At 37.7% G+C, this 12,495-nt stretch overlaps 1 protein-coding gene across 5 annotated transcripts in view; it reads left to right on the top strand.

The window, feature by feature from the left end:
* Positions 1–12,495, top strand: part of AHRR (aryl-hydrocarbon receptor repressor) — an 82,230-nt gene that overhangs the window by 60,929 nt on the left and 8,806 nt on the right. For all 5 annotated transcript variants that reach the window (XM_015855106.2, XM_015855105.2, XM_015855104.2 and 2 more), the window contains 4 exons: positions 8,318–8,407; positions 9,611–9,737; positions 11,159–11,292; positions 12,229–12,425. In XM_015855106.2, coding sequence (XP_015710592.1) covers positions 8,318–8,407; positions 9,611–9,737; positions 11,159–11,292; positions 12,229–12,425 — 548 coding nt within the window. The remainder of the gene's footprint in view (positions 1–8,317; positions 8,408–9,610; positions 9,738–11,158; positions 11,293–12,228; positions 12,426–12,495) is intronic.

Here is a 12,495-nt window from a genome sequence, read left to right as displayed (position 1 = left end):
AATATATTGGATAAATATTACTCAAGACTCTTTTCAGTAAGTTATTTCTGTGGAAGATAATGGGTAATCTTACAACATTTGTTATTGCAAAGGCTACCTAACTAAATTTGTTATTAGAAGTGCAGAGTAGTGAGCAATCAATGCTTCATTTTGAGTCTTCTCAAATAGAATTAATCAGACTGGCATTTTCTATATTGAAATTGTTGAAGAGAAAGCTGAAAAGCCCAGAGCAGCTGCAGGACTTAGAAAGAATGATGGGCTTAACTTGCGCTGAAGATATGATGTTGCCCCATCTTTACTTCCATCTGTGAATAGAACATCTGGTTTTGAGAAAATGGAATGAGAAACTGCATAAATCACTGTAAAGACTGTTTCTATTTCCAAGTGTAGTCCAGGGCACATTGTTTATGAAAGAGCATTGACAGTAGGGTTCCATTACTGGTAAATCATAGTTTTAAATTCAACATCCAAGATTCATGGGGAGACTAAAGAAAATGATAGCAGGATTATGTCAAACTTCAGTATCCTTTCATGATTATCGCCTAGGTAAATGTCATATTACTCACTCAGGTAGTTGTTAGCATATCTACTAATCAGGGTAAATACTTGTATGTATTAATAAACAGTTTGTTTTCCTGACAGTCCTAGAATTCATACATATGAATATTCTTCCTCTTTAGATCCTTACATGTAGTCCCCATTACTTATACAGTCTCAGGTGGTATTCACATACTTCGTAGACTTGCTTCTCATTTGAAATCTTCATTGTTAATGCAAAGAAAAGAATTGGTGTTGTTTACAATTAGGCATGAAAAACTGATCAAACTTTGCCATTAATAGTAAGCACTGTTGGTGCTTCTAAACAAATACGCCGTGTAACAAATCTGTACTGAAATAGTTGGTGTCACCCTTCAATTCACTTTTTCAGAGAAAACTTTCCCTAATCTGTATCCAAGCTATTTCTTATTAGCACTGCTCAACTCTAGAAACCTGTAGCACAACTTCCATTCTAATATGCAGTCATTAGTTCTTGTGAAAACAGTTGGATTCAGTTGGCATGCATCTCTTTCTAGAGAGCACTGTATCAACTTTTTGCAAATACAAAATCAAATGATGCTTCAGTTCGGCCTGCGTATAGCTCTTATTTCTCAATACAGTCTTTGGCAGAGTGGCTCTTTTTGAGGCCCTGTGTTCAGCAGAGGCCAGCAGTTTATGCCTATAGGAACAAAGGGAGTCACTACCCCAATGGCTTGACATGGGCTTTACAAGCTTTGTTGCAAAAGCTTAGCTTGGAAATAAAGTATAAAGAAGGAAAAGCTAAATTTGAATTTCTACGTCATGTAATCAAAACAACTTTGAAAGCAAAGTTGTTTTTGGTTGTGTGCAATAATTGTTACGCATCGAGCATATCAAAAACATTATCACCATGGTTAAAAGCACGTTTACATGTGTGCACATATTACTGTCTCACTCTCCAGAGAACTACTGTGTTTTTTTAATGAAAGTTTATAGCTCGCAATTACCACAGCCCAATGACTTACATTTTCCTAACTGATTTCCAGCAGGCCAGTTTTGTCTGCTGCCTCCTGACAAGCTGCAGCATTCCAGCTCCCTCTTTAGACTGAAGGCACATACGTAAACAAGTATCTCCAAGGCTGACCTAATTCTTTGGTGGAGGTGATACGATAGTGTAAAGGAGGTTGTGGAGTCTTCTTCTCTGGAGATATTTAAGACCCGCCTGGACGCCTACCTGTGTGACGTGGTGTAGGGAGCCTGCTTTGGCAGGGGGGTTGGACTCGATGATCTCTAGAGGTCCATTCCAACCCCTACAACTCTGTGATTCTGTGATCCTGTGAAAATGGCATAACAAGAAGTTACACTGAATGAATCATTTGCCTGTGCATTTTGGATGGCTGAGGTAGTCCACACAACAGTAAACATGAGATCCAAGGCTCAAGGGCTCATGTGGAAGATCTTTGAAACTTTGGCCGAGCTCTGCTTTGAGCAGTGCAGCACTAGATGTTGAATTTCCATTCTGTCTTTAAGTAGCCTGGAGTGATATCCGGGCTCAAGGAGGTAGGAAGGAATGTGAATGTGGTTTTATGTGGGAAGACAAGAAGAAAGAAAGGAGTATAATTGATCGTATGTGTGTATTTCTTCGTATTTGAGAAGAAACATTTATGTTGCAGATTTGCTCTTGAATATTTTCACTTGGTTCCTCTGTCGTGCACACATCTGTCCATGAAAACCAGTCAGACCCAGCAGCCCCTCTGAAATGTTTCCCATTTAAACCCAGAGCTGTAGGTTTCAGCCTGTGGGATCTGTTTCCTCCCTTGGCTCCAATGATGGAAATTTATATTCTGTTCTGTTTCGTTAGCCTGAAAACTAACCAGTACATGCAAGTCTTTGATCAAAACTGAATACTAAAAACAATTCTGCCACTCCCCCTTTGCATTGACTAGTGCTTAGTCACCCAAATACTCCTTTTGAAGTTGCTTTGTAGATACAAGGAAATACATAAGAATCCCAAGGGCTTGGACATATTGTACATACCGAGCAAAGGCCATCTTCTGATGTCATCAGATACAGTATTTCTGAATAGTCTTTTATGCTGGGTTTTACTGCAGGAGTCTGTAAGTGTTCCTTTCTCTTCAGTTTATGAAGAGAAGCTTAGGGATCCTTTTGTGATTTTTAAAAGACTAACAGTGCATCTTAGAGACACCAGTGGAAAGAAATACCAATTCGTTAAACAATATGGCTAAAGACACATTAACTGTCTGCATTTTCTTCCTAATACTCGTTAAGACTTCAGCGTGAAAGACAAGAGTGAGTATATCATTTCCAGGGTTTTCAAATAGCTCCTTATTTAGATCATCAGAAAATGGCCCCATCCTGCATAGGACACAAAACCCAGCAACACACTATTAAATGAAACCGTTCCAGATAAACTGCAAGCCAACTGACCCTGGAAATTTAGTACCCAAGTTGCGTGACTTGAAAATCTGTTCAAAGCAAGGCATGGCTGCAGGCCTTGACTGTTGTACTTTAGTAACCATAGCAACACAGTCTCTGGAGACCGAATGCTAGTGAGTTTTCCTTTATTTCAAGGAAGAGTAATAAGAGAAATGTGGCTTGGAACTTCTTCTTCTTCTTTTTTTTTTTTTTCCCTTATTTTTACTATGCCATGACCTTGACCAAAATATCTTTGAAGTATTTACTGGCTGATTTTCTGCTATGGGACCAAAAAAAAAAAAAAAAATCAGGATATATAAAGGCTGTTGCCAAAGGAAGTCCTATCTTCCTCAAAATATTTGCCTTCATTCCCAAAGAGAACCTCTTTACTTACAATGTTCCTAAAACTTCTTAATGGAAGGAACTGATAACTTTCATCTCACAGCTACCGAGGGCAGCAGAATAATGTTGTACTTTCTTTGAACTGACAGATTCATTGTTTTTTTGTTTCAGTAGCAGGTGCGGCTTTTCGTGAGTACATAATTGGATGTACATGTTTTTCAAAGGAACACAGGCCTCTGTCTGATGCCAAGCTCTCTTTTTTTTCCCCCACTTGGAAAAAAAAAAAAAGAAGGAGTGATTTCATTTTTAAGTACAATGTAGAAAACTCGTGTAAGTGTTTTTAAAAAGCCAAATACAAACAAACAAATGTTCACAATGCATATTTAAGTCTGTCTCACATGTTTCAGCTATTATCCTGGATTAGAAATTCCATCTATCATTGGATCCATATGGTTTACCAAATGGCAGCTTACAGCCATGCCTTTTTGCAGATTAGAAGTTAGTTGGTTTCTGTTGCAGGAGTTCCACTGTCCGCACTAATATCTTTGTGTGTGCGTGCATGCTTGTCTTCGTGCGCACAAATATATGCAAAAGGCTACCAATTATTGTTGTATGCAAGTGAACCTTATTAATTAAAACTCACCAATTGCATGCTATGAAAATAACGTCGACATTGAGCTAGGGAGTTAGCTTATTTTCTCCCCTAAAATTCATGAGGTCTACTCTAGATTTTACATTACTTATGCTCAAAGGAATAAACCAAGGTGGGGAGATCTGCTCTTGACTTCTCTGCACTGTCCCATCTGTGTTTTGGGCAGGCAGATGCTCTTCACAGAGCACTAAGGAGCACATCAGTAGGCAGACTTCTGGCTGCCTGGCCAGGTCATTGCATGTTAGTCAGAGTGAGCTGCAGTGTGAGGCTAGTTCTCTTTCCATCCCTTTTCTCCTTCTGGGTTACTGATAATTCAGGTACATATCTGCTGTGTTTTTAACACAGCGCAGTCTCCCATGCAGTAGGAATGAGGAAAAGCTATTGCCAACGCCCAGAACTTCAGAAACTGAGAATGTTTAAAATCAAGAACAGAGCTGTACATTTCATTGTGTTGCTACTTATAAAACCCGATAACTTACACCCAAAAAGCTATGAATAGTTTCTGTTCATTATCCTGGTTTGAAGCCATTTATGTCTTGTAGTCAGTTCAACAAACCATTAGCATTCTGTCCAGAATAATGCAAAATCTCCATGTGGTGTTCCTATAAAGGGCTTGAATATGAACTTCTGTACACCTAAGCGATTTCTTTGAGAGACTGGAACAGGTATTTTCCTACTAATTTGCAATCATTATGACCTATGTCTGGGTAGACCTGCATTAGCAAATGCCCTTCTCCTTTTTCACAGCTACAGCCAATAGGTAAGAAAAGTATAAATCTCAGCCCGATTCTCATTCTGTTCTGGTCTGTCTGTGCTACAGATGCCAGATTTCACACTGAACAGCACTTCAAGGTAATACTAAGAAAACATTTGGAGTTGTGGTTAACTCACTGGATGTGAAGTTCTACTCCATGTCCAGCTTTTTTTCTGTGTGTGTGTGTGTGTTTGTGTGGTTGAAGCAGCAGGTTTCCCAGCTAAAATGAGGTTTAGACACATGGAATTTGTGTTAATCCTCAATAGCTTCATGTGGCTTCATAAAAGTTGTTGTTGCACCAGAGTGGGTTATGCTTTTCCTGCCTGCAAGGCAGAGCATCTGATGTCTGTGTCCATTTAAACCAGAACCCAGGAGATGTGTAGTTGAGAGATATTAACTCAGAAAAAGACATAAGCATTTTGAGAAGCAAAACGAAAACAACGAGGGGAAAATCTATAACTTTCTTAATTTACATCCCTCCTCAAATCCATACTCATTTCTGACTTAACCTTGATACGTGCCTCCTTGAACTTTTCTTCCACTACTTTCCTTTTACTCCTTCCCACCCTTCCTTAATACCTCTCCAGATGCAGTTCCCACTCCACTGTTCTGAACCCTTAGAAATACACGATCCCATTTCCCATTACCATATTTACAAACCTGGTCCAGCCTAATTCTGGCTTAATGAAAGAAAAACTTGTGAAAAGAATAAGCTGCCCACATTCCACTGGAGGGAAACAAGTTTTACATTTTAAAGCAAGTCTCTTAGGGTACGTAAGTTATGCATACGTTCTATGTGTTCTTAATTTCTAGCTGTGCAGGCTAAACTGGAGGTCTTCTGGAAAGCGCATGGTAATAGGCATCTGCACAAAGGAGGTCCCTTAATTGTCCTATGGTTATCTTTATGGAAATTTTTAGTCTGCCCAAATTAAAAAGCCTGCCAGATGTTCAAAATGTAATAAAATTCCTAACATCACATCACTGATGGTTTCATTGCTGTGAAGATGAGTCCAAAGAGAAAATGCCAAAAATGCTTTCTTGTTTCCACTTGATATTGGAAATGGGTATGACAGATACCGTCTTTGGAGGCTTCTCTCGGTACACTGAAAGGCACAGATGTGAATATATAGAAATCTTGGTGTACTGTCTTCTTTTTGGTGAGGTCCTGGGATGAATTTGGATATATTTTTTTAAAAAGCAGAAAATAGCACCAACTCAGCAAGAGCTTGTGGTTGAAGAGTAGACACGGATAACTTGTGATTCTACTTAGCCAAAGATATTGCTTATTCTGAAAGGGAGCTAGATTGATGGAGCAGCCCTGGAGATGAGCACGATTTGCCCTTGGCTGTTCTTACAGCTGACTAATACTTGACATCCATTTGATCAAAAGAGATGCTGTTACTGCTTTTTCCAAATGTAGGTAAGCCATCGCAGCCTCACCGCTAGCTTTTTCCAGTCACCATTTCACAGCTTTTTCAAGGCCCAGAGCTCCTGGCCACATGTGGCTCCAGTGGGCCAAGTTTCCAAAGGTGCTCCACATTTATGGTTGGGGTCAAATCTTCTGAGGAGGTCAGCCTATTGTATGCTGAACTCTTGAAATCCTGCCCACCATTGTCACAGTGGGAACAGGCTTTAAGCAGTCTTGGAAATCTGGTCCTTATTTAGGAACTCAAAAGAGAACCAAACTCTCAAAAAACATGTCAGTGTATCTAGTAACTGAGCAGTTGAAAATTTGCTCCCATTGTGCTTCAGGCTTCAGGATTAGCTTGGGATTAAGATACACATCACAGTAAATTGAGGGAAAACTCAAGTAAGGATAATGAAAACAGAGCAGTACTTCATGAGCAGCCGTTTGAACTGCAATCTCAAAAGACCTGAAAACCATCACAGGACAGGATCATCTCATCTGCCTTGGAATGTGAACCTGCTTGAATGAAGATATGTCAGAGAATCTTTGTCAAGGGAGAAGAGGCAAAATTAGTCAGACCTCGGGCAGCATGATGATTGTTAATGTTCATGTCATGTATTTCATTAATTCTTACTTTTAACTGCAGTTTTTTCATTTTGCTTTCCTTACATCACCGAATTAATTCATTTAGCATTTTTCCAGACTAAATATTGTTCTCTGTTAATGAGATATTTGTTGCCTGATTTTAATAATGATTTCATTTTTTTGCAGTTTTTCTGTGTTTGTGTTTTTAGAAAAGCTCAAGAAAATAACGATACTTCAAAACGCACATCAAATCTTTAAGCCATAACTACAAGAACACATGTGTTTAATTTTCTTGTTGGAAATTATTACATTATCTGTATATTCCAATGCATATAAATGCAAATCATCATGGAATGGAATGTTTTAAATAAAACAAATCAAAACCAAAGAGAAGTATTTGACAGATGTTATTAAACTCTTAATCATGTGAATTAATGTAAATTTCAAATTCAAAATAGCTAATAGTACTGTGATGTAATATTGTAGTTAAATTGCAATTAGCCCCCCTAACTTTTGTAAAAAAGCATGTTCCATTATTTATTATTTCGTTTTAGGGAAATCTTTGAGCAGAGGTTTGTAAGGAACCAAACATTTACCTAGCATTCATTGTGTTAAGAATAGCGGTATGATCAGTAAGTATCTTATTAGGCAATCAGTAGCACTTTTGGTACAAGACACTGGATTAGAACTTTGTCATATTATCAGACTTATAAAAAGATAAGGCATACGCTGTATTTATTTGCTCTTTTGGTTTGACATTTGAAAGGTAATATTTGGTAGGTTTATAATCTCAGAAGTCCAACATCTGATTCTGTTTGAATGTCCTGTTGTCCGACTTCTTTACAGACTAATTTTTTTCATATCTATCCCATATTGAAAAGGTAAAGGGGAAATCATTTTTCACTGCCCCTTCCTGTGAGACATCTAGAGGGTGTAAGACAGCAGCAGAAACTAGCAGGCTCAGTGAAACAAAATGCGATAGATAATTCTTCACTTTCAAGTTTTTCTGCCTTAAACTGAGCTGTGGACCTCTGTTGCAACAGCGTAGGGGCATTAAAAAAGTTCATATGGCTTCAGAACGCAGTTGAACAAAGTCATCAAGATTTATTAAAATAGTTAGGGCTGTGAAGGGAATATTCAAAGGTTATTTCAAAAGTTACTGAAGACAAGGGAAGCACTTGAATTGTGGGTTGTGGAAAGACTGTTCTAGGATGCAATTGCACTATTGCTACTGGAGTCAGGATGCTAGGATTGGGTAGATTTTGGCACAGCCTCATCTGGCCATGCTTTTCGGGCAAAACATACATGAACCTATGAAAATGAAAATGTTTCCACCATCTAGATCCCAGAAATTTTACTCTGAATTGCAAAATAAACCGAAACACCCCCAAAACAACCAAAAACCCTGAAACCAAATGAAACAGACATACAAAAAAATTAAAAACATTTAAGCTATTATTTTTCTTCTGCACTTAAATTGTAATATTCTCTAGTTTTACAGTCACAAAGACTGTATATTTGTGTTTGTTCATGTTTAAAATCAAAAGGAGACTAAAGTAGAATGTTAATTATTACACCCATTTTTCTCTTTATTTTCTGATGATCATTATTTTCCTTTCTTTAGTCACTGAACGGTTTTGCATTGGTGGTGAGTGCAGATGGAATGATATTTTATGCATCATCAACCATTGTGGACTACCTAGGGTTTCATCAGGTAACTACATTAGCAAATATTTAGGATGCTTATTATTACAGTCTTTCTAATGACTTTCCTGCAGTCATTCCTGCTAACTGGCTTTCTAAAATGTAGAACACTGTTGTTTTGCCCTATTGTTCTACTGCTGATTAGATGTATAGTATTAGTATTTTAACGTGCCATTTTAGACATTTTTGTTTGATTGGAGAGTTAAAGGTGAATTCTTTGTAATGTCATAGAAGGCAATTTCCTTCTGTAAATCTTTTGTTGACAGAAACAGGATTTACTAGTAAAATCAAATCCATCATTTTGTATAAGGTGCTGCGAATTCTAGACTGGTTGCTTGCACAGAGTAAATATAATCATGCAGCTGGAAAGGCCCTCCATAGTTTGTCTGCCCCAACCTCCTGCTCAGAGCTGGTCCAATTGGATCGGGTTGCTCCAGGACTCATCTAGTCAAGTTTTGAGATCCTACAGCCCCTCTGTTCTACCCTTACTGCAATTCTTTTTCACTTTACCCTTTAACACCCTTACTGCAAATTTTTGTTTCACTTTTATCGAGCTTCAGTTTCTTTTCCCGGAGAACCCAAAATTAGAGAGGATTTTGCCTTTGTTGAACTTCCTGATGTTCCTGCCAGCCCATTTTTACAGCCTGTCAAGGTCTGTCCAGCTCTCCCTGATTGGTACCCTTAATAGACCTTTTGAGGCTGTGCTCTATCCCATCACCCATTTGTCAAGAAATTAAACATTGCTGGACCCAGCATTTATCCCTGGGGGACACTACTAGTTGGCTGCCAGTTGGACTTTTATGATTCATATTTGCAATACGCAATTAAAAATAATCTTATGAGGATATTAAGTCAAAAAGCAGATGTGAAAAACAGGGGCCTCTGAAGTAATTTTCCTCAGTGAGTTTTGCTTTCAAAATTTGCTACGTCAGTCATCATTTTTTGGATGTTATCAACCCAAATTCGTTACTGTGAAGGTGATGATGAAGTTCAGAGAAGCTGTGGATGTCCCTTACCTGGAAGTGTTTGAGTCTAGGTTGGATGGGACTTTAAGCAACCTGGTCTAGTAGAAGTTGCCACTGCCCATAGCAGGGGAGTTGGAATTAGGTGGTGTTTAAGGTCCCTTCTGACCCCAAGTATTCTATGAATCTAAATACAAGAGTCTGCCCCATTAAACCCGCAGATTAAATGTTGTTTGTTGTAATTGTTTCAGACTGATGTAATGCACCAAAACATATATGATTACATTCACGTTGACGATCGCCAGGATTTCTGTAGACAACTGCACTGGGCCATGAATCCACCTCAGATGTCTGGACAGCAACTACAGACAGAAACAGGTAGAACTATATAACGCTAATTGGAAATTTACACATATCTGTACAATTAGAACTGCCCTCCACCTATCCCCTGTTACTTGTCAAGTTAGATTCTTCACTGCAAAGCTGCTTAGTGGCCATTTACAGTATTAATATCCCCAGAATGATGTTTCTCCCTGATTCTGGATTTTTCATGCTACTGTGTATTGTTGAAGCTAGAAAGTTGATGTTTCCCTTATTTTTCTCTGACTAATGCACTTATGAATATTCTTATCCAGAAAGAACAAAAAACATCAGTGTTCATCCTACCACCCTTTTCTTCCTACTAATATGACATGAGTATTTCTCTCAATAACAAGAAAAGATAAACAACGTGCAGAATTGTTCTGTGCAGTACCACAATGACTCCTTGCCATTGGTTTTCCCATGTAAAGTTATATTAATCAGAGTCTTTAGAAGAACAAGTAGGTTTGGCAATATGTTTTTTGCTCTGAGGCTGTATTTGCCTAGAATGAGAAGTGGACATGTATGCTCAGGGTTTCTCCAACATGATTTGTAAACCATAAATCACAGCTAGAAAAAATGGGGTTGAAATTGTTAGCCTTCTGAATGGATCCCAGTGAAATGAATGCATTTCACCAGTTGATAAGGGAATAGTTTTTCAGATGAGTGGAAGAAATCCTTCAGCAACTTTTATGATGTCTCTCTTTAGGAACAGAGTCGTGAACCTTCACAGAATTTCAAAGTTGGATAGAACGTATTTTGCAGGAAACTTAAAGATCACAAGAACTTTGCAATATTTTATATGCAGTGCGAAGAAAACAAATGGAACAATGTGCACGAGTATTTCAAACTATAAAAGTTAGAAACATTTGAATCCTTTTTTTTTTTTTTTTTTTTGTCCTGAGTATATGCAGTGGAGGATCTTAATTCCTGAGTTTGTTCTTCTGTACAAATACTTGTGTGTGTCTTTTGGGAAATAAATGTTTCAAAAGCTGTGCACCTGTAGTCCAAAAATGGCAAGTGCTTCATTAAAAATCAAGAAGGCAACAGCTGAACATTAGCTAATCAGCCACTGTTCATTTGTTTTATTTTTGTTTTTGTTTTTCTAGCATTAGCATTTTTTTTCCTGATTTTGTTCCTTTTTCTAATGTACAATCTCCAATCTGTGGTATTAAAGTCTGTAACATCTGTTACCCTACTCTGCACCATTACAGCCCACAAGAATTCAGGAAGTAAAGCAAAGTTTCTGAAGAGACTCACCTGAATCCCTTTGTAAAATCCTTTTTTTCTTTCAGTAGAGCATCTCCTGATATGCCTATACACGATGCATTTAAATATCCATCCCTCTATAAAACAGTGTTCAGCAATTTCCTTTTCAACTAGGTACAGAACATCTACATTCTTTCCTAGTGTGATCTGATATATATTGTTGTTGACAGGAGAAGAATATATTCTCAGTAAATTGTTTAAAGCACAAGAGAATGACAGCACAACAACAGATTATTCTTCCTTCTTAACTCGTTGTTTCATCTGTCGAGTTCGCTGCTTGTTGGACAGCACTTCTGGCTTCCTTGTAAGTATAATTTTACTTAGACCACAGTAGTCACGATGCACTAGATTTAAATTACTCCATATGAAAAATACTGGAACATTCATAGATAGCTTGCAGCCATGGATATAATGTACTTCTTAATTGTACTCAAACAAGAAACAACTGAAGACATTTATTAATACATGATGGAAGAAAAGGCTGTAATATTTCAAATTGAAAGAGCTGATAAATGTTTATGTTTTAAGCTCTCTTGGACAATATCTGTCCACTGTTTGTACTGGCCGTAGCACAAGGGTGGCAAAACTAAGTTTCAGCTGTTAGCTTTTATTCATGAAGTGTTACTTAAAGGAACAGGAATAAAACCGATTCCTTTTTCACTTTTCCAAAGGGTGTTTTAATAATAAAACCAACAAAAAGTCTTTTGCACATTTAATACTCTTGCTAAGAGTGGCTTATTTCTAGAAACCACTTTTGCTTAGTAAAGACCAATCCTGTTTTTTCTTCTAACAAAGAGAGATGTGCAAAGAAAACGAGGAATACTGAGCGATAGAAAAATGAAACCTCTGTCTCAGATGCTCATTTGCAGGAAGATTATGGGTCTGAACAGTGCCTGGAAAAAATAGAGATCCAGGCATGCAGGAAATAGCTGTTTGCACCATCAAAAGCTGCCACTCTTGGAGAACAGAATGTAATGCAGAACTTCTGCTTTAAGTACACTGGAGATGAAAAGAACAACAGGCTCAAATGTCTCATTTTACTCTATAGAGTAAAATTGACTCACCATGCCTCTAAAATTGCACAGTTTAAACTTTATGAAAATAATATATATATTTTCTCCCTGTTTCAAAACTGGTTTTGCTGTTACTTAATCAAAAGGTGGCATAGCTCTTATTAGCATTTTAAAAATGTTTGTACATGAAATGCTTAAGATAATTCTGTTGTGTTTTTATATAACAGACAATGCAGTTTCAAGGCAAACTCAAGTTTCTTTTTGGACAAAGGAAGAAGTCCTCATCAGGAGCAGTATTACCACCTCAGCTGTCCTTATTCTGCATAGTGGTACCACTTCTTCTCCCTTCTGTGACAGAGATGAAGATGAAAAGCCTACTTGTGAAAGCAAAACACAAAGCTGATGATGCAGCAGTGAATACAAAGTATCTTCAAAATTAATTGTATAGCATTTAGTAAAACATACCGTGAGCTTCCAGTTTGTTAAATGTACAT

This window comes from Coturnix japonica, chromosome 2 (genome assembly GCF_001577835.2).
Source record: "Coturnix japonica isolate 7356 chromosome 2, Coturnix japonica 2.1, whole genome shotgun sequence".
NCBI lineage: Eukaryota > Metazoa > Chordata > Aves > Galliformes > Phasianidae > Coturnix > Coturnix japonica.
Note: the sequence above shows the minus strand (reverse complement) of the source record. Positions and strands in the feature narration are given on the sequence as shown.